This window comes from Diuraphis noxia, unplaced genomic scaffold, assembly GCF_037042655.1.
Source record: "Diuraphis noxia isolate RWA-SAM2 unplaced genomic scaffold, SU_Dnox_SAM2 contig0001, whole genome shotgun sequence".
Taxonomy (NCBI): domain Eukaryota; kingdom Metazoa; phylum Arthropoda; class Insecta; order Hemiptera; family Aphididae; genus Diuraphis; species Diuraphis noxia.
This window is the reverse complement of record NW_028301711.1, coordinates 85,991,411-86,014,206: the sequence shown is the minus strand read 5'-3', so window position 1 is coordinate 86,014,206 and position 22,796 is coordinate 85,991,411. Positions and strand designations below refer to the sequence as shown.

At 29.2% G+C, this 22,796-nt stretch overlaps 3 protein-coding genes, 1 long non-coding RNA gene and 2 pseudogenes across 4 annotated transcripts; 4 read left to right on the top strand and 2 right to left on the bottom strand.

The window, feature by feature from the left end:
• Window positions 1-254: 254 nt before the first annotated feature.
• Window positions 255-861, bottom strand: LOC149062270 (uncharacterized). Its single transcript, XR_016189493.1, has 3 exons — window positions 747-861; window positions 576-681; window positions 255-480 (listed from the first exon to the last, which is right to left on the bottom strand). It is a non-coding gene; the product is annotated as an uncharacterized LOC149062270 (long non-coding RNA).
• Window positions 862-1,400: 539 nt separating this feature from the next.
• Window positions 1,401-3,196, top strand: LOC149062269 (uncharacterized; annotated as a pseudogene).
• Window positions 3,197-11,010: 7,814 nt separating this feature from the next.
• LOC149062268 (uncharacterized) lies at window positions 11,011-11,838 on the top strand (annotated as a pseudogene).
• Window positions 11,839-15,388: 3,550 nt separating this feature from the next.
• Window positions 15,389-17,485, top strand: LOC149062267 (E3 SUMO-protein ligase ZBED1-like). The gene is made up of 3 exons (XM_089215274.1): window positions 15,389-15,562; window positions 15,905-16,085; window positions 16,182-17,485. Exons 1-3 carry the CDS (start codon window positions 15,389-15,391, stop codon window positions 17,483-17,485), a joined length of 1,659 nt encoding a protein of 552 aa, XP_089071400.1.
• A 1,015-nt stretch (window positions 17,486-18,500) lies between these two features.
• On the bottom strand, window positions 18,501-19,890 carry LOC149062266 (uncharacterized). Its single transcript, XM_089215273.1, has 2 exons — window positions 19,699-19,890; window positions 18,501-19,655 (listed from the first exon to the last, which is right to left on the bottom strand). The coding sequence occupies exons 1-2, from the start codon at window positions 19,888-19,890 to the stop codon at window positions 18,501-18,503; spliced, it is 1,347 nt and encodes a 448-aa protein (XP_089071399.1).
• Window positions 19,891-21,788: 1,898 nt separating this feature from the next.
• Window positions 21,789-22,724, top strand: LOC149062265 (uncharacterized). Its single transcript, XM_089217491.1, has 5 exons — window positions 21,789-21,868; window positions 21,957-22,055; window positions 22,125-22,163; window positions 22,229-22,313; window positions 22,377-22,724. Exons 2-5 carry the CDS (start codon window positions 22,022-22,024, stop codon window positions 22,627-22,629), a joined length of 411 nt encoding a protein of 136 aa, XP_089073617.1. The 5' UTR covers window positions 21,789-21,868; window positions 21,957-22,021; the 3' UTR covers window positions 22,630-22,724.
• Window positions 22,725-22,796: the final 72 nt, after the last annotated feature.

Sequence of the window (22,796 nt, the reverse complement as noted above, 5' to 3'; positions counted from 1 at the left end):
AGCATATTGATAACAGTTTGTTCTATTTTTAGTTTGTCTATTGTTGTTATTTATATGGAGTGCGTGCAACATTTTTGGGTTATTTCATTTTTTTTTTTTAAATATATTGACAAGTGACTTTATTTGACAAAACTTTTTTTATCCTAACCCAACTGTTGAAGTGTTCAATTATTCTAAAACTATATAAAAAAATGAATAATCAACAAGTGGACAGACCTTCACATTTATTAGATCACGATTATTGTTTACCAGGTATATTTTTATATTTAATAACTTATTTATTCAGTTATTCAAACACAATACAGACATATATAATATATGTATTATACAATAATTCAATTATTTACCACCTAATTTAGTTATATATCCAGATATTGTTGATGAAGTAGAGACACAAAGATGTGGCGAGTCTGATGACGATGATGTATTTTCTGACAGAGAAAATGAAGGTGAATTAATTCAGAGCATCTGTTGTCTTGTCTAAAAAGAAATTGGTTTTCTGTTAAATTATTTTTTTACCTGTTTACATTATATTAAATGACATAGTTCCAGTAGAGCAAAATCCGGAGACTTACGCCATAATTCCAGGAGTTCAAGTTGGGTCTCAAGTCTATGTGGATAACTTAAATTTTAAGTACTATAAAAAAAGTTCTGTACGAAACCGTTTGTAAGTTCATATACCTGATGGAAATTACGATTAGAAAAATTAACATTAATTATAACTTATACCCTAACCTAACCTTTACTTTTTATGTCCATAAAGATATTTAGTTTGCCACAGAAAAAACCATAACGATTGGCCATTTTGCCCAGCCACAGCTAGTGTTGACTTAAACAATCCAGGTTACCTGTCATTAAAACGATTGCATAACCATAGGCCTGAAATAATTAATAAGCCATTAGCATTTTTTAGAGAAGCAGTCTCTAAAAGAGTCCTTTCACCTGGAAATTTATCCTCTTCTGTTAGACTAGTGAACAACCAGGAAATTGTCAAGTAAGTATAACCATAAAACAATAATACATTTCATTGTTCTTAAAAATTGAAATTGTAGTCACCCTGAAGCAGCAGAAAACTACACATGTCTTCAAACAGGACATAGAGTTAAAAGACAGCGACGTTGTAGGCGACCTCCTACTCCCACCTCACTAGATCATTTAATACAAATATTAAATGATCCCATCCATGACACAGCCACAGCCACAGCCAAACAATTCAAACACCTCCAACGAGGTAAAAATAATAATATATATTAATAATTTAATAATAAAAGAAACAAATTAATCATAGTAGTCATAACAAATCAATCACTTACATGATGAAGTATATTTTTAATATATTTTAAAAATGTAGATTTTTCCGAAATGATTGGCCTTTGATAGTTGATGGAAACCAGGTAGGTGTTGTATTTGCCAATATGGAAACAATAGAGAGGTATCGAGCAGAATTAGGCACAGTTGTTGTAGCTGTGATGGTACATTCAAAACGGTTCCTAAAAGTCCATTAGAACTTAAAAATGGAGCTTTTGTCACATTTCAAATAGTGTATAAAAGTGTAGTAAGTAGAATTTATTATAAATATTGATAATTATAATAATAATAATATTGTATTAAAATTCAAAATGTATTGTAAATTGAAGAGAAAATTTTAAAAAGCGTTTTTTTTTTCTTGAACGTCATATTCTGATACTTTTTTAGCGCATAATATAAATATTCACTCTAATCATAGTTTATCAAGTAAATGTATACCTCTTTGCAGTCATTCCCAATGGTATATGCATTCCTCATTTTGATGAATCAAGAAAGCTACCAAGCACTTTTGAATGTTGTCCGTAATTTGCTGCCATTACATTATGAACAACTAAGCATCATAACAGATTTTGAGATGCCATTAATGAATTCTGTTCAAATTGTAATTCCTGAAAGTAAATTGATGGGATGTTGGTTTCATTTTTGTCAGGTAAGCATATATAAGTAAAAAGAGTAAAAACATTAAATGTCATTTTCAACACCATCTTTAAATGTATATGATGAATTTCATTTCACAGGCAGTCATAAGATACAGTAAGCGGAAATTGAACAGTGTGTATCATCTTTTTCAAAGTAGCCCTATTGCAGCCAGAGTTTTGAGAATGGTTGTATAAGCATTATAGTAGTAAAGCATTATAATAGTTTTCTTGTATTTTATTTCACAATTTTAGGTATTAGCTCTACCACATTTACCTGCGTACAGAGGCCATCCAGATTGTCCTCAACATGATATTAATGATGGTTTCAGGGCTGTCATTAATTATGTTCAACAGTTTCCTGAGATTGAGGAACAATTGAGAACTTTTCTCATTGGATATGTGGAAAGATACTGGTTGACTCAAGTTGGACCAAGGATTTTAAGTGTTTTTGGGTGTGAATATAGGACCAATAATTATTTGGAATCTTTTCACTCGACTTTGTTGACACAAATGTCAAAACACCCTAATATATGGGATTTTATACGTGAGTTTTTCTTTTTAATACTATTTTTCTATAATTTTAATATTATATAGGTTTCATTATATTACGAAGGTGTGTAAATTCTTCCTCTACATAATCAATATTTATCATTTATGTTTAATCATTGGTATATTTTGCTTATTATAGAGAAATTGATATTGATTGAAAATCAATGTTTTGTAGAACTACATCAAGCACGACAAAATTATACGGTACTTTATTTTAAATTTTGTATTTAATAAATATATAATGTAATATTCCCTAGTAATTATTATAAATATTATTTTTTATTTGTTTTTATAGTTAATAAGTAATAACTAATAAGTAATAACATTCCTAGACAAATCATAGAATATAGTTTAATTAATTAATTTAATATTTTAATATAAAGAAGAATGATTCATAAACAAGAAAATAATATTTATATATTATATAAAATTTACAGATTAGAGATACTACTTCGAGGCAAGAAAGGTTTATAAAAACTCAAATTATTCGTCAACATGTACAAACTTTGAATGTTGATGGGGATATAATAATGTTCCTCAGGAGGGTAGGACATCATAATGATGGATATGTTCAAGGACAGATTGGTCGATTTCCTGTAAGAAATTTAACTATGAATTTTAATAATATTTAACAATTAAAGGTATAAAATAATTTGTAGTTATTTTTTCTTTTAACATATTTACAGGATGACAACATTTAATTATAAATCGCCTGCTTAAATGACAGTTTGTTTGTGGCACAGATGTTTGATGATATAGACTTTATTAATAATATACTTAGACTTAACATTTAGTGACAAGATGTGACAATCCCAAACTTTTTTATATATGATTATTTGTAATTGTGTGTTATATTTTATTTATACCTACGTATTGCTTGAATAATTATTTCCTATTGATTGATTAACAATTTTAGATTCTAAGCAGAGCGATGAATGTATTGATTTTACAATGATAATATGTGTAATGTGTATTGAGTAATGAGTATAAAAGTGTGATTTACATTTTACAATATACCTGCTATTATATTATGTTTTAACTGTACATCTTAAGAAGAAAAACAAAGATTTTAAATTATTATTTGTTAATTATAATAACAGTAAGTATATAATATATGATATGATATTATATACTTGGATAATAAAATATTCAAATAGTAACCAAATTTAAATCAATAATATGTGAAAAAAAACCATGCTTAACCTAAGTTTATTGTAGTTTGTAACATTTTACCCAAGATCAAAACAATTATCTAATACTTTATATATTGTAATATTATAAATAAATTACCTGGTTTGTATCGACCGTGCATTATAAAAAGTTTCCATATACTGTGTATATGTTGTATATGTATCACTGTGTAGACGTGTAGTATAACTGTAGAAGTGTAGACTGTAGTATCAGACTTCATTAACTTCAGTGCAAACGGGTGTAAACTGTAGAAGACGTGTTAAAATATAAAACCTCTCAAATAACTCGTTATCGCAACTTCGAAAATATATTTGGTTATTTTGGTCTTCAATGAGCACGGTTGTAGTGATATACCCATCGAAATAGACAAACAATACTATTTATATTGTATTGTTTATCTATCTCGATGGATATAATCCTATAATTCACTGACCCCTATCAAGATAATATTCTGATGTTATTATAAATATGTATTTATTAAGAAGTACCTATATTTGCTATATATTCGCTATTTATAAACTTACATTGGATATAATATATTTTTTAACGGCGGACTACGTAGGTTAGGGCGTACAGTATCTCACCTTGAGCCCAATAAAATTCCCATGCTGAATTTTTTTCAATATTCAAGGTTGGTAACAAAACATTTTCCTTATCACGATTGGGATAACTGTACCCAGCCCGTATAGAGCATCATCAGGGTAGGCAATAGGGAAAAATATCAACAAAACAAAATAGCAGTCACTGCTTTTATAATTTTTGATGAGCAGGCTACTATTGCTAATGTAAAATAGCAGTGCTATTTACACTGCTACTGCTATTTCTTACCATCACTAGTGGCGGTTGACAAGAGCGTAGACAGGTCGCTGCGGCACCTGTACTTTGTACCGGTTGCCGTTACGGACAGTGTCATCCACCCCGTGAGCATGCCTATGAGCTGCGCATTTATGCACAAACGGAAATTAAAGCTGCGAATTCCAGTAGGAGGAGTGATAAAATGTATCTGATTTGAATTGAGAAACATATCATAATGTATGTTTCAAAATCAAAAATGCGATAATCGGAGATAAACGCATGAAATATTCGGGTGATGAGGTTTGAAAAAATTGTATAATCTTTCTGCTACGTACATGAGTTTACCAGGTAAAAACTCAACATTCACATTGTATATTAATAATTTGACTCTAGGCCAATGGCCATATATATTTTGTGCAGGCAAAAACTTTAGCTAATATTTCCTTTTCAATTTGTGCAAAATTAATTTCAGTATCACTCAAACACCTTGATGCGTAATTTATTGGTTTATTATTTTGGAAAATACAGAATCCTATAGCTCTCTCAGACGCATCTGTTTGTATTTCAAACGTTTCTGTTAAATTAAAGCTATTTAAAACTGGATAATTACAGAGTATTTCCTTTATTTTTTCAAAAACTAGCTTATGCTCTACAGTCCAATACCACACAATATCTTTTTTAAATAGTTCTCTAAAAGGGGTTACTATTTCAGATAGGTAAGGAATAAATCCCCGCAGGTAATTGATAATTCCTAGAAATTACTGTAAATCTTTTTTGTTACATGGTTCATTTAATTCCCTAATTGATCTTATTCTTTCTTCATCAGGTTGAACTCCTTCACTACTAAACAAAAATCCTAAAAACTTTACCTCAGGCACTTTATATTGCAACTTCGCAAAATTAAACTTAATATTAAATTTTTTTGAAGTTTTTATTACCTCATTCAACGCTAAATTATGCTCTTCTATTGTTGAACCTGCTACTAATATATCATCAAAATATTTATTTATTTATTAGAATTAAACGGGCGAGCCCAGTTACAATTTAAACGTGGAACAAAAAATATTTACATAGATTAGGATTGTTGTATACAATAAATTAATTGATTAAATTACTGTAATAACGCAAAAATAAAAGAAAAGAAGTTAATATAATATGAATAAAATTCTAAAAATAAATAATAATATAACTAAAATATTTAAGTTAATACAACTATTATATAACTAAGGCTCCTGCCAATAGATATATATTACTAGTAGAAGATATGAGGATATTAGAAATAAAAATGGTGTTTGGTTGATTTATTGAGTTACACTAAAGGATCTGTATTGTTCTCTACTCTTATAAGAGCTGGATAATAAGCTACCAGATATAAATATTAAAATTGCGCTATTATCCTCCTCCTGATCGTCGGAGGGTTCTCAAGGTCGTGATTCGAGAACGATCAAGTACACCGTAGTAATAAAATATTAATTATTAAATTATAAAAATATAATAAATATAATATAATATATAAAATTATATAAATATATGAATATTTATTGTTTCTTCATAATAATAATAATAGAAAGAGTATCTCGGCATATTAAACACACGCACTTGCCTTTAATGTCAACAAAAAAAAACTCTAACTCCCATTCCTGATTAAAATGATAAGTTTTACACTTTTTATTTGCATTCATTTTATTTGTTGTAAATTCTAAATAAATTTGCAACTTATTAACGAAAATATACGGAACATATACGCGTTGCACACTTGCCCATTTACGACTAATTGACGGTCGAGCTATAACTGACAATAATTCTGACTATGTATTATGATTAACCGATAATGGTAAATTCTAAGAATACAATATAGCAATCCGCATAAACCGATTATTTATTACGCGATCGACCGATAATGGTAAAATTAATTTTTATAACGATCGACCTACATTGCTTACCTAATATACATTGGTCCTTACATACAGGTTTCGTGTATTGCTTCCGACCTGATAAAAAAGATACAAGTCAAGAAAAGAAAGGATCACGGAGACCTGATTAGAACAATTTTTTGGTGAGTATACTAATTAGTATGATCAACTATATCAAAAGCTTTTGAGAAGTCTTTGAATATTACGTCCACCTGACACTTTAATTTAAATGCATTTAAAATAAATTGTTGCAAAACCAAAAGATTTAATGTAGTGGATCTACTAGGCATAAAGCCATGCTGCTCTTCAATTATACAATTTTTAAAAAGGGGACTAATTTTCCTATAAACAATACCTTCAAATATTTTTTGGAATTATAGATATTATAGAGACAGGTCGATAATTAATTATATGGTTTATATTTCCGCTTTTAAAAACAGGGGAGACGTACGATATTTTCCATTTATCTGGAAAGAGAACGATTGAATAATATTAGTAAGGGTGTTGACAAAACAAATTTACACTGCATAAAAAATATATTGGATATTTTGTCAGGACCAGGACAAGTTTTATAAGTTATGTCATTGAGCGCATTATAAACATCGGTGAGAGTCAGCGTACATGCATTATCGTAAGAATCCGAAATAGTTTTCTAGTCTGATGGTATATTTAAAACATGGGAAAAATAATGTGCGAAACTGTTTGTAATATCATCACCACCAGAAATAGTGTTACTATTGTAATACATAGAGTTCGGAAGAAATTGAGTTGAACGATTGCTATTTACATATTGCCAAAAAAAATTAGGATTTTTAGTAATGTAGTTTTGAGTTTTTTGGATATACATATTGTAATCTACTTTATTTTTAGCTTTACAGCGTGCACGTAAAATAGAAAAAATATTATAATTATGTGAAGTAGCTAGGCGACTGTTTATATATTTTATGAGCAATTTTTTTTATCAAAAATGTATTTCTTTAATAAACGGCTGAACCAATGAGGATGCTTTTGGAAATATAAAGTTTTAATTTAATAAAAGGTATTAATTATTTTAAAAACGTTTTCATAAGATGTATTTACTGCGTCATTGATATCTAGACCATTAAATATGCCATTCCAGTCTAACGAAGCAAAATTAAATCTAATACAATCATAATCACAGTTGATAAAATCATACATTAATTGCTCATCATAGTCTAAGTACTTAAATGATAAAATAGGCAATTCAATTGTCAGGGCTGGGTGGTACATAGAATCTAATGGTAGTAACGTGTTATTTTCATTAGCTACAATGATATTAGACATGTTGGACAAAGATGTTGGATGTCGAGCAACGATCCAGAGCGATTATATATTAAATTAAATTGAAATAAATTTAGAAAAGACAAATGAGCTTAAACATTAGATTCAAGTGAATCAGCACGAGCACCCATAGGGACAACCGAACCATTAACAGATTGCCAATTAATATTTGGAAGATTATAATCACCACAAATTAGCAATTTAGAACTACAATTTTCATTTAACAAAACATCAATAGTATTAAAGTGTATATCATAAACATTAATATCAGAAGCAGGTGGAATATAAACAGCTCCAACAATTAAAGAGGAACATTTATCACTAATGAATATAAATAATTGTTCAACTGAGCTATCGCAGATAGAGATACGACGGCATGAGAACCGTCTATTAACTGCAATCAGCACTCCGCCACCTCTTGTAATAACATCACGAGTACTGCAACGATCACATCGAAAAATATTGTATAGGGGACAAAGTCAAAGTTCTGCATCGATAACATTGGTAGATAACCATGTTTCCGTAAGTATAATAATATCATATTTACAGAGAGAAATATTACGAATAAAAAAATCTAGTTTAGTATTAATACCTCGAATATTCTGATAGTAGATGGATAGTTGATTTACATTTGCTGGGCTCGTTGACCGTTTTTTTAAATGGTCGGACAGTTATTAACAAACTTAATAAAAAGATCGGTTTCACCAGGATCTTTACGTGATTTCATTTCAGTGGCAACAGAAGAATATAGATTACGCTGTTGTAACGTTTCATCAGATGAAACTCGAACAGTTTTAAATTTGTCAACATTAAATAGATGCCGTTTGACTTTTAAAATTTGAAAAACATCCGATGGTGACGGCATAATGACACGTATAGGACGAGGCTTATTTGAGAGCTTTCCCAATCGATGAATAGATAGAGGTTTAGTAGGCACGCTGATGACATTAAATATTTCGTCAACAAGACTAGAGTCATTTTGCTGGTCAGCACTGGTTGAAAGATCTGGTACATTAAATAGTATAATGTTGCGAGCTCTGGATTGACAGTCCATAAATTCAGAGAACAGACTTTTTTGAATAATAGAGTGATTATTGGATTGAGAGCAATCAACTGACGACAGTTTAGACTCAAGTTGTTCAATTCTCAATTTTAACGACTTATTTTCCTCAATTAGTAATTACCGAAGTAATTTGATTGGATAATACGTCAAATTTGGAATCAAATGAAGCTAGCTTTTTATCTTGTAATTTAATAGATCCACGACATAAATTAATTGACGATATGATTTTATTTTGTGAAGTTTTTAAATCATTAATCATAACAATAAGTTTGCTAAATTATCATTCGAGGTAACTGGTGAAGCAGACGCCATAATGACCGCCAACAGATGTATACAAACGATAAGACAACCCGATAACGGAAGCGCACAACAACCGACCGACACCACGGACTGTAGACGATATACATTTACGTTTTTAATGTTACCAAAATATTTAGAAGTCATTTTTTGAAACTTCTCTGGGGCAGAAGATATGCCAAAAGACAATCTTAAGTACTTATATCCTCCAAAAGGTGTACTAAAACAGCAATAGTTCTGTGATTTCTGATCTAATTCACATTGATAAAATCCATCACGAAGGTCCAATAAAGTAAAATATTTTTTACTTGATAAATTTAATTTAATTTCTTCTAGTGTTGGTATTTGGTACATTTCCTATTACTATATTTTTATTAAGCTCCCTGGGATCTAAACAAACTCTTAGACTTTTGTCTGGTTTTTCAATTATTATTATAGGACTCTGCCATCCGCTTGGTTCTTTACATTTTTCTATGATTTTTAATTCACACATTTTATCTAGAGTTTCTTTTAATTTATTTACTAATTTATAAGGTACACTTCTTGGTGGGAAGATTTTAGGATTAGCGTCATCTTTAACTTTTATAGACATTTTTTCTGGAAATTTCCTAAACCATTAAATATATCATTATACTTTTGTAAGAATACATCTCTTTCTGTTTTACTACTATTAATTTCATTTACTTCTTTAATTTCATAATTTAGTTTTATACAATCCTTTAACCCTAGTATTTGTAAATCATTATAATTAACAACTTCAAAATAGGTATTAATTTCATTCTTAGAGTTTTTTACATTTACTTTAACTCAATGACTCTATTTTAAATCCTCCAAATGATTTAATAACTACTGAACTTTTCTCTAAGTTTTTATTTAATTTTTTTAATTCTTTAAGAGGCATTACATTCAACTGAGCTCCTGTATCTAATTTAATTTTTAATTCCTTTTTACTATTAATCACAACAATATCAGTCCAATTTATTTGTTTCTCTGACTCAATGCTATTTAATGACTAATACGTTAATTCTTCTTCCTCATCATTACTATTATTACATTGAACCTCATGCAACTGTCCTTTATTAGCACCTTTTCTACACTTTACTGCAAAATGGTTAAGTTTAAAGCAATTATTACAAGTTTTTCCATACGCAGCCCTATTCATTTATACCATGAGATATGCCACATCTGTTACAACTAAATACTTTAACATTATTATAATTTTGACTTTCCCCTAAATTTTTATTTTTATAATTTACCAGATTTTTGTTCTTATATATATGTTCCTGTTTTCTTTGTGACTTATTATTTTGCTTAATTTTACTCCATCCTTTTGATTTGTACTGTTGCCGTTCTTCAATTTGATCCAGAGCTGGACTTTCTTTTTGAACCAAACGTCGATGTATCTCGGCCTGTTCAACCGCTTGACAGTTCTTGATGATTTTGGACAACGGCAAATCTTCTCCGAGTAATTTTGTCTGCAGATCCTTATCATGTATACCAAGTACTATTTGTGAGCACAACAGAGTTTCTTCAGCTTCTCCAAATTCACATGACTTGATAAGTTCGCGTAAGTCAGCATAGAATTTGTCAAATGATTAATTTTCATTTTGCAGACGTGCCACATGAACTTCTTTTGGTTTTTGATATGTTTCAGTAGCCATGAAATAAACTTCTACTTCTTGCTTAAATGTTTTAAAGTTGTCATTTATATTACCAATTAATTTAAGGTTCGCCGGTCTGTTGAACTCCATTTTCATTTATTTATTTTTATCAATTTGAATCCAAGCAATTAAACAATTCACACCAAGGACGTTGATTATTGCATATACAACTCCAAATACTGCACCATGTTTTATATTTTACTTTTAATTAATTCAAAACTACATACTTATTTAACAACTATTTTACTATGAAACATAACTGACTTAATAACTTTATATATTATACGTGCATGATGTTGGATATCAATATATCATTCGACTCACATGGTCTGAACAAAAGATAATATAATTGATAATAATAATAATAGTCTAAGCTAAGCAATGTTAGTAACAAGATTAGATGTTATTAACAAATACAAGGTAGACAACAACTTGTTTGGTGCTGGGCTAATCAATTTAAAAATATAAAAACAGAAAAAATTACTGGTAGAGGACATCACACTGTCTCAGATTGGTATAATTTGTGTCGAGACGTTGTGGTTGAACAGTTTAAACGTTGAGAAAAAATGGGAGTTAAAGGATACATCGTACAGATTGATGAGTCTCTTTTCCAAGGCAAACGAAAGTACAATAGAGGCAGATTACGATTGAAAACGATGAAGAAAATCAAAAAATTGAAAACCAAAACTGAAATTACGGAAATCGCGTTCAAGGACCTTGGGTGTTTGGTATGTGCTGCTTGCGTCAAGATAATATTTTAGAGCGCCGTTATTTTATAGTTGATATAAGAGATCGTGAAACATTACTTCCCATAATTGTCCAAGAAATAGAACCTGAAACCACAATTTATTCAGATGAATGGAGAGCTTACAGTACTCTTAAAGAACATGGTTTTCCTCGCCAAACAGTTAACCACAGCAAAAATTTTATAAATCCACGTACAGGTGCTCAAGCACAGACTATTGAATACTTATGGAAACACATGAAAGTAAAGTATGGATCAGAACTCGTGGAGTGACCAATCTTCTTGAAAGACAATTGCAAGAAGAATGGTGGAGATCCGTCAATCAAAAAAATGTTTTTGAATGTTTTTACATGATATAAAAAAAACATTTTTGTAAAAAAAAAAATTTGAATAACTGTTAACAAACAGGCTATTTAAAATAGGACAACTGTGAACCATCATTCATTGAGCAGGTTAGTAACTTAAATTTGTAGATTTTTATATATGATTTTTTTTTTTGTAGATAGCATACGACACGTGTGCCCAATATTTAAAATTTCCATCCATTTAAATGGTATCCACTTCATTTATAAATGTCAAATTTTTTGGCATGAAATACAAATATATGTTTTTCCAAATCGTTTAATATTAAAAATGACTCATCGCTCATAGTTTTTATGTTTAAATTTTCCAAAGCTTCGTGTACTTCTTGAATAGTTGTGGGATTTACGGTGAGCGTTTTCCGACGATGTTCGTATACATTTTTCCGTAAACATTTTGTCTGTTTCATTAAATTCAAAACAATTATTATGTTGAATTTCTTTAAAAATAATTTTTTCTGGACAAACAAATATGTCTTATGTTGCCTTCCGTTTACAACTTTTATTAATAATTTTTCGATCAACAATTTTCGTTTCATATATGGATTATAATTATGATTAATATTACTATCATGTAAATTTTTTTAAATCTCGTCATTTTCATTAGTGTATAATTTAACACTGCATGATCGAATCACACATTTCCAGCGCGTTGTTCCATCTAGTTTCGTATTTGCAAACGAAAATTGATAATTTTCAAACACTAACATACGTTTACCTCTATTACTTTAAATACATTTTGCCATAATTTACAAAGTAGGTACCTAGTTAATTTAAGTAATCTCGAGACTAATATGAAAACGTTGCAAATTGCAGTAAGCACATACACTGAGCGCTTAATCAAGTTGATCAACCAATAAAAGAAAATCGCTAATATAAATTTAATATTATCGATATTAAAGATAACGATGAAAGATATTATATACTAATACTAGTTAGTAGCTATTCCTTTTATTATAGGTATCTTATTCTTGTCGATATCTGGTCGATCGATATCATTGTTCAATTATATTTCTGAGTGTTTCTATCCGTGTAAATATATCATTGTGTCTGCTGCCGCATAAATAAATAAAGTACTTAGACATGCAAAATAATTAAATCTTAATTTATATATGATTAGCGTATAAATTTTTTTTTATACATATTATTTAATAATAATAAGGTTAGTTTAGTAATAATTTACAGTCCGAAAAAAAATAGTTTTTTGGTAGTCTAACAAAAATAAAACGCGAAAAGAATATTTCATTGGTGACCAAAATAGTGTGGCTCGGTAACCGTCCTGCGGAGCCGTGGAAACATCTTTATTACGAATAATATGTTATAGGTATGTCATACCGTCATATGATGACCATTATGTGCTCGGTAACCACTCGTCGGAGCCGTAGCGTTATTATTCGTATGTGTATCCATTATCATTTCTTTGCACATACCATGTGCCAAACTATTATTCATATTTTATTAAACTTCTTATGCACTTGCCATGTGCCAAACTATATTATATTTATTTTGTGATTTCCATACCCATATTATTTTAAAATACTTCTTTTTATTGCACGTTGTGCCGATGTAAAATAAAACCCAATGTTTACCCTAACTCGCTCTTTTTCTCTCTCTTATTATTAAAATATTGTTTTCCCTTTTCTTTTTATATAAATCTTCAACATTCATTTGTTGATGCGTGTACCAAAACCTGCAAGTTCAACCGACTTGGTCTTCGGGTCAACACGCGTTGCGGCCAGGCACGTAATTTAGGGGGTGGGCGAAAGGAGCGATCGCCCCGCCCCCAAAGACCGTAATGTAGTAATTAATAATTATCTAATAAAAAATAAATAAATCTTGAATATAATATGTGAATTGGCCGCCGACCATATTTCTCCACTAGCTGCCGTGGTGCCGTGCATTAATAGATAATATTATCTTTGTTGTCCTTGCGTGCCATAGATAATAAAGACGTATTATCTATGTAGCGTGCGTCATTCTAACCATGATTAACGATCTTTAATCGTGATTCTCATATCGATCTTTTATAGTTTTATGGTCATTTGGGAAGTGAGTATCGTCAAATGCGCGAAATCTGTCTCTTACAGAAGGAAGGGAAAAAAGGGCGTTCGGTCGCTAAACCAGCAGGAGTACCAAACAATATAACAACAGGATGTCGGTGTTTGTCGCTCGTGCGACGAAATAACTTTTATTGTACACAAGGAGTAAAAGAAGTACAAACTGTTTAACATATAAAGATGGCGCGTGTCGTAGTCGCGATGTTTCGTAGGGCGAGTCGGCGAGACGAGTCGAGAGAGAGACGTGATCGTCGGCGAAACGGAAAATACGTAGTCACGAAGTGTCGGTCGCTCCGTTGCGCCGCGCGCGCGACGGTCGGTCGTACGTCCGGCGGCGAGTTGAGCCGACGGGACGTGGAGGGGGCGAGACGCGAGTTCGGTCACGAGCGGATCACCGCAGCTAGTTCCACGGTAAATATGCGTGCACCTTATCACAATGTTATCACAGAATACAGATATTATCAATTTATCACATATTAAATAGTTATCACTTTAGAAGTTAGAATAAAAATATTAAAATCGTATAAATTTAAAAAAGTATAAAATATTAATAAATTATGTATAGTAAATAGTGATGCTAAACTGTTATAAAAATTGGTAACTGTTATCAACTGTTATCGTTACAAAAAAAATAACAGTGAAAATAACTGTTACTGTTATTTTTGTTCATCCAAAGCATCAATTGTTATTATGTTATGTTACTGACTGTATTCCAGGGGTGGTACCAGTTCAGTTTTATCCTATTTTCCTCTTATATTCTTATATTTATATTTTAAAATTTTAAATAACTAGTGCCTAGCAATAGATAGGTAACCGATGGGTGATGTTGGTTCTCAAATTGCCTAAGCATCTTATGTGTTAAAATTGTTATGTTTAAATATCAACGTGTTCGTACTTAGTAGGTACCTACAAATTATTTTAGTGTAGGTACATAGGTCTCTTTCCCACTAATTGATATTGAATAAGTACATATTTAAATTGTATATGTGTATTATGTTATAGTTTGTGCCGTTTGTGGCTTATACTAATTATTTAATTGTATTTGTATAGTGCTTACATGTTATTATTAATTATTAGTAAATAAAAATATTTTTGAGCATTAAAAATGTGCATTTATTTATTTTTATTGTTTCATATTAAAATTATCACTTCATTAAAATATAACCAAATTTGTCTGAGGTTTTACTAAGGGTTTTGGGCTGTTATATTATTTACAGCAGTGAACTAAAGTTAACATGAGATCCCAATTAAAATATTATGTCTGTATAGTGTATAGTACTAGTACTATAGTCTGTAAAGGAAAGATTTTACAAACAGGATTATGCAGGTTTATTCCTGAAATAGATGTGTCCCATCTTGCAGTAAAATATTTTAGTATTATAGTATGTATCTGTTATACATAATTCATTCTGATTTCTTGCACATGAATGCTAGTTTCTATTGACTGTTATTGTCCTAGTGAACTAAGTTTCTAAAAGTGTAAAAAAAATTGTATCATTTTTTTAAAAATATGGATAGACGCACGAGTAATATTTGGGAACATTTCACTATTTTTGACCAAAATAAGTATGTTGCTAAATGTGATTTATGTCGAAAAAAATATTCTTTTAAGTCAACTATATATAATCTTAAAAAACATTTATCCAATTGTCATGGAATCGAACTGCCGATAAATTCTTCGAAAGTAAGTACCTAATAAAATCAAATATTTTATATTAGTAACTGAATAAATTTAATTACTATATTTAAATAGTTTAATAATATATTATAGAATTTTAACTTTAATCAACAAGTTTAAAATGAATAGTTATTAAAAGTATAGTTTGATACATTAATTCATTTTATTAGTTTGATATCTTTTTAATGCCAATATTACACAATACACATATTTACATTTATTTAAAATATATTCCAATTAATGTACAATATTTAATGAAATTAAATTAAAAACTGATCAAGATACAAAGTTTATAGATACTCTAGCAACTATTTAAATTTTATCAAATTTGTAATTAATTTATTCTAGAATCATAATGAAAGTGAACAAATTGATGATCCCTCATCAGTTGCATCAAGTTCTTCTGCAATATTACCACCAACACCGACAACATCTACTCCTATGACTGATGTATCTGACCAAATTTCTATAACATCTTCGTCAAATGCTTTCTCCTTGATCCAAGCTTCAAATTCTATAGTGCGCAAACGTAAACAAACATCTGTTTCAAATTATTTGCCTAAAAAAATATCAGTAGATGCTAAAAAAAAACTAGATCAAATACTTTTAAAACTTTTTGTAAAAGATTTTCAACCTTTTAAAGTTGTTGAAGATTCGGGTTTTAAAGAATTTGTTAAAGCATTGAACCCCAGTTATGAACTGCCAAACCGTAACTCTATATCAAAAGTCCATATTCCGGCCATGTATGAAAGATGTTTAGGAGAAATGAAAGAGTTGGTGTCTACCATTGAAAGTGCTTGTTTGACCACTGACTGCTGGACATCCAGGAACAATGAAAGTTTTATGGCAATCACCATACATTTCATTGACTCCGAGTATCTGTTAAAGTCTATACTTTTAGAGTGCCGTTCTTTTGACTTGAACCATACTTCAATTAATTTGAGCCAAGGAATTAAAGAAGTATTGGTTTCTTGGAATTTAAAAGACAAAATTACATTTGCGGTCTCCGATAACGCTTCCAATATTAAAAATGCCCTCAATTTATTGTCTTTTAAAAATATGGGATGCTTTGCTCATACATTGAACTTAATAGTACAGTCGGCACTTGTTCTTGAGAATGATCTGATAGACAAAGTTAAATGTATAGTATCACATTTCAGGAAAAGCACTGTAGCCTATAATGCATTTAAAACTTACCAAATAAATAATGGAATAAAAGAGCCAAAGAAGCTTATACAAGATGTACAAACTCGTTGGAACTCTACCTACTACATGTTCAATAGATTTGTTGAAATGGAAACATCAATTAGAGGTACGTTAGGTTTATTAGATAATGCTCTAGATACTTTGAGACCTGAAGATTGGATAATTTTACAAGATTTAATTAAAATATTAAAACCTTTCGAAGAGGCTACTAAAGCAATAAGTGGAGAAAAATATATGACAGCGTCGCTTGTAATTGTTATAGTCCAGGGTTTGTACAAAGTGTGCAATAATTTATTAAAAATTAATTTGTCCCCAAGAGCATTGATTGTAGCTAAAAAATTATTAGCTAATATGGATGCAAGGGATGGATTTAAAAACTGTGAAAAAAGTATGACTCTTTCTAAATGTACATTCTTAGATCCCCGATTTAAACACCTACCTTTCATGAATGTGAACCAAATAAAAAATGAAATAATTGAAAATATAGCACAAATCATTCGAGGCAAAGAACAACCGAGTCAATCAGATGTAAATATGCAGCCGACTCCTATACCCGAATCTGGAGAATTTTCAATTTGGAGCGAAATCGATATTAATGTGGCAAGATTTACACCATTGGGGAATGCTAAATCAAGAGCAATAGACGAAGTTCAACGTTACATGGACGATGTAGTAATATCCAGAAACCAAGATCCGCTTAAATGGTGGAAAGAACAGTCATAATTATCCTAACCTAAGTTTATTGGCCAAGAATTATTTATGTCATTTAGGTACATCAGTTCCCTGTGAAAGGATATTTTCAAGTGCAGGTTTAGTTCTGAATGATCGCCGCTGTCGTTTAAAAAGTGAAAAGGTCAATATGTTATTATTTCTTCATTATAATTCAAAATGATTTATATAAAAAAATGTTTTGTAAAATGTATTTTGTTAAATTATAAATGTAGTAAACAAGTGGTTTTATTATATTTATTTTATTATTATTATTACTATTATTATTATTATTAAGAGATGCTCTTTTTTTAACAAGTTTTTATAATTTTTATTTATAATAATATATTGGTTAAATAGCCTGAATTTTTTTATATTGAATTTGAATAAGTATCAAATATTATAATTACAAACAAATATTACTTTACCAGTTTTCTGTTAATTATTCAAATGTACTATAATGCATATTTTTTTATGTTCTCCTTTATAAAATTAATGTCTTCATTGATAAATGCACAATTAAAAAAAATGCAGGTATTTACTGTTTATAACTATTAACTTATGTAACTATTGTTAATTTATAATTATAATAGGTATTAGTATTAATAATTATACTATAGTACTTCGGTAGACAGTAGGTATTATAACAAACAAATTAAAGTGAATTGTTATAACGGAGTAACGGACTAGTCACTACTCACTAGTCACTACTGTTATCATGGTGTTTACTAACTAGTAACTATTGTCCATTTGTCTGTTATTCGTTATTCCAATATCCCGACGGGCGACGGTTATTCAGAACGATAACCAAGAAATAACTATAACATGTTAAAATCGATGTTTCTAAAAAAAAAAACACGGTAACTCAGTAACTGTTACTTTTTCTTCCAAGTAACAGCTTGTTATTGCTACTCGTCTGGTAACTGTTACTAATCACTGTTACTGTTATTTTCACCCATCACTAATAGTAAATAATAAATTAAAGATGTTTAATACATCTATGTCTTATAATATGTATGTAGTATGTAAGTTATTGTGATTTTGAAGAGGCATCATAATAAACATGATCAAAGTCAGTATGTATTGTTTGGCTCGATCGCTCTTCACTATTAATCGTTTCCAGAATAGATGATTTTTGTACCTCTGTTGGTTTTGTCAATTTGTTAGTTGATGCTTTATGTTTTTTTTTTGTAGAATAAAAACGTTGTGTCGCAATATTTTTGTGGCTTGGCAAGTTAGATACTTTTGGGAAAAATGAACCGGAATTGATTGGATTTGTTTGACCCTGTTGTAAAATTTGCACGAGGTCTTCAAGTTTTTTAATGCCTTTTAGTTTGGCTTCATCTGTTGCAGTGTTCGCCACTCCTACTGCTGCATTAAGTAGAGCTGTAAAGCGAGTTGATATTGAAACAGATTCATTTGGATGTACCGAATTTATTTTAACTCCTTCAACAACATAACGATTATGCTCATCAAAGGCTGATGTTTCTCGGTCTTCGTCAATAGAAATTTCAAATTTTTTATTGGACACTCGAATGCATGCATGTAGATGTTTACAAAAGTTTCCTTTGATTTTGTAATCAATACATGTGCATGTAAATTGATGGACACACACATGACAATTAGGACATGCCAAAGGACATCCTATAAAATTTTCTGTGTTATTAATTGTAACAGAGTATAGACTTTTATCTGATGTCGCCGATTGTACGAGCCACGTGTGTGTGTTAATATTTGTTATTTTGCTGTCTTCAATATGTACGCTTTGGTGATGACTGTGTGCAATTTGTTCCATCCGATATGTAGGTTTATTTTTCATCATTCGTATTGTCCTTTCAAACATCATATCCCTAGCGAAGCGCATCAGCAAACTGATACATTTGTCGACTCTTCTATTTTGTTTGCCTTGCATGTAACAATATTTTATTTTCTTGTGCATCGCTTCCAGATACATATTTGTGTTCAAAGATAAATCATGTCTATAACAGAATGCCCATGCTTTGGGTCTATGAGAGTAATAACTTTCAAAATAATTACCAAAATCTTTTGTTTCGTCGTCGTCTTTAAGCATTGCAATAAAGCATTCTATAGAATTTTGGAACTGGTCTACATCCATAATTTCCATTAATGTACGGCAAGCTTTGTATACTTCTGACTGTTTAGTAAGAGATTTAATCTTATTGAGATTTTTTCAGTTTTACAAGTTTCTGACCATTTCATTCTCTTACCTGTACCTTCTTTTCGGGAAGAACCTGACCGATGACAAGCATAATATGTTTTATTTCCAACCACTCTTTGAACAACAAAAAAAGACATAAATTTGAGCATGTTGTACAATCTTGTTCACACAAAGGACATTTGAGTAAACGTACACTACTTCGGTTGTCCACTCCATGAGCTTTTTGCAAATGTTTGTTCATATTGCCTTTATTGCTAAATGAATATTTTAGCTATCTGAAAATATATATAGATCATTATAGTACAAAAGAAATTTTCCTCCCAAATTGTTCTCAATTACCTTTTAAATTATATTTTATTAAATCTTAGATAATAAAACTAGTTCACTTATCTTACTTGTATGTGTTTAACAAATCTTTTGTACTATAATGACCTATATATATTTTCAGATAGCTAAAATATATACATATATGTATGTATATGTATATATGTATACAGAGTATCTAAGATGTAATAAAATTTCCCCATTGTAAGGAAAGTAATTTATGTGAACACATTTCCATAGTACACAATGTAGCAATGAAAAAAGAATGTAAGGACTGATTCACTCCAAGGTACTTATATTAATTTGTAAAATATTATAGATAATTAATACATTAATATTTTTCATATAACAGAATTTAAAATATGGAAGAGAAATGTTGAAAAAGAAGATCTGTCTTTCTTTGTTGTTCAAAGAGTGGTTGGAAATAAAACATATCATAGCTGGAAATTTTGTTATAATTTAATATTTTATAAATAGAATTCTGTACATTCTGTGTTTAGTTTTTTTAAATTAAGTCATACGAATATAATACATTAAACTGGATTTTTTGTAATGATATTCACATTATTATACAGTTCTGTAATATAAATAATCATATATATTTGTAATTAATATATCTGAACAAGATGTAGATTGACAATTATCTTGACACATCTTGGACCTATATACCTTTTCTAATAAACAACTAATGCCAAAGGCACAATAAATCCAGATGACCATCAATAATTCTTTTTACTTATTAAATATTAAGTAAAGAGTTAAGTTAAGAGTAACAGATTTATTATGTTTTATTTGTATTATATCCTGTAAACATTATTAAAATAATAAATAAATGTAATATTGTAATATTTATCTATTCAATTAAATATTTAGCTACACAATTATAATTAAACTAAGTACTTATAATCAGTGTTGAGACCAGATAAGTAAAAATTATCTAGATATAGTTAAAAGATTATTGCTCTAATATTATCTAGATTAAGATAAGATAGCATGTATTTAAATTATCTCAGATAAGATAAAATACCATAGACATATAAAGAGATGGACTGCGCTTTCCTCACCCCCCGTCCATTAAAGGCAAATCAACTATTCAGAGAGAGAGACAGACTAATACTAAAGGGTATCATGGATTATAAAATATTATCATATCAATTCTTCCAAGCTTTATTCTATAAAATCTAAATAAATATAAATAAATAATCTGAAATATTTTCATTTTTTACTTTAAATCGTGCTATGGTTTAAATATTTATTATTTGATAAACCTTGGGATTTGGGAAGATAATATTATATTAATCAAATTTAATCTCATGTGGTTTTTGAATTAAATCTTAAAATTATATATTTTAAATCAATTTCAATTTATTTATTAACATTTTAAATACTTGTTTTAAACACAATGAGGTACTGCTCAATTAAAGGTTGTGGCACTAGTGAAAAAAATGGCCTAATGATGCACAGGTAATTTATTTTTGTTGAAGAAATATAAAAACATTTTCAACTAATAAATTACTAGGTATACAAATGTAATCTTATTTACATTTTACAGTATACCTAAAGGTAGAGTTCATGATTGGACAGAAATGATAAAAAAACATATACCTGGTTTTGAAGCTACAAAAAATTCATTGATATGTGAAAATCATTTTACATATGATGATTATTATATTGGCGGTGTTTATGGGAAGAAAATCTTAAAAAAATCTGCAATTCCATGTATATTTATTGTAAATGGTAAAAATCTGTCAAGTTTGTTTAGTATAAGTTGAAAAAAGTAAAAAAAAGGAAAAAACAATTTAATTAAAAATATTTTTTTACAGCTCCTATTAAAAGACAATTAGCATATGATGATATTACCTCAACTAACAAATATGGTTTAAATATTTCTAATAGTAAGCTGTTTTAGAGAACCTTAGAAAATATTAACATACCTACTAATTTGTAAAAATCCACATCAATAATATGTATACATTTATTTAGGTACAATTTCAGAACTAAACAATACTACTATAATTGAACCTATACAATTATTTGGCAATGAAAATATGCTAGAAAAGAACATGTCAACATCCTATGCATGTCAGTTATTATTTAATTTAATTTAATTTTAAATTTTATAGTTTATACTTAATATTTTTTATTTAATAGGTACAGATCCATCTATTGATAATTTAAACACTTCCATTAGTAAGTTAATATTTTAAACACTAATTTTTAAATTATAACAAAATTGTTTAATAAATAATCCTTAGGTGGAATTCAGCATTTAGAAAGTACAAATACAACAGTCGTTAAAGTAAAGGAAGTAAACAGTAAACATACTGAACCGGCAAAGAAGTAATTAATTCATAAAATGACTCAAATTAGTAAACATTTTCAACATTACAATATTATGTTTAGGAAGCGAAAGTGTTTTGTAGGTGATTTTTCAGATCCTTTGGAAATAGAAAGTCCAAATAGCAGACTTAAATTTTGGAATGCTAGTAAACACATGTATAATGAGCATAAAAAAAAAATCAAGATCTTACAAAATGAAAACTACCGTTTGAGAAAAAAAATTAAGACACTGGATAATTTAGTGAACTATTTAAAAAATGAAAAAAAGATTATAAGTGATAATTGTTTTACAGTTTTAAAGGTTTGTCTTGCTTAAAAAGTTACATGTTTGTGGCATGTACATAACAGGGTAATTGTATTAAAATATAATCCTATTTTTGTAGTATTAGTATTAGTAGTAGTAGTAGTAATAGTAATAGTAGTAGAAGTAGTACATTAATATAATTAACTTACATGTTATATTTATATATTAATGTTAAATGT

Bases quoted from the DNA above. Each gene is read 5' to 3' on its own strand.
- LOC149062267 (XM_089215274.1), top strand. From the start codon at position 15,389: ATGGATAGACGCACGAGTAATATTTGGGAACATTTCACTATTTTTGAC. The intron at 15,563-15,904 runs GTAAGTACCTAA...AATTTATTCTAG, and splicing joins TGCCGATAAATTCTTCGAAA to AATCATAATGAAAGTGAACA. The intron at 16,086-16,181 runs GTAAACAAACAT...TTTTTGTAAAAG, and splicing joins AAATTCTATAGTGCGCAAAC to ATTTTCAACCTTTTAAAGTT.
- LOC149062266 (XM_089215273.1), bottom strand. From the start codon at position 19,890: ATGAACAAACATTTGCAAAAAGCTCATGGAGTGGACAACCGAAGTAGT. The intron at 19,656-19,698 runs GTAAGAGAATGA...AACTGAAAAAAT, and splicing joins TTCCCGAAAAGAAGGTACAG to CTCAATAAGATTAAATCTCT.
- LOC149062265 (XM_089217491.1), top strand. From the start codon at position 22,022: ATGCTAGAAAAGAACATGTCAACATCCTATGCAT. The intron at 22,056-22,124 runs GTCAGTTATTAT...TTTATTTAATAG, and splicing joins CATGTCAACATCCTATGCAT to GTACAGATCCATCTATTGAT. The intron at 22,164-22,228 runs GTAAGTTAATAT...AATAATCCTTAG, and splicing joins TAATTTAAACACTTCCATTA to GTGGAATTCAGCATTTAGAA.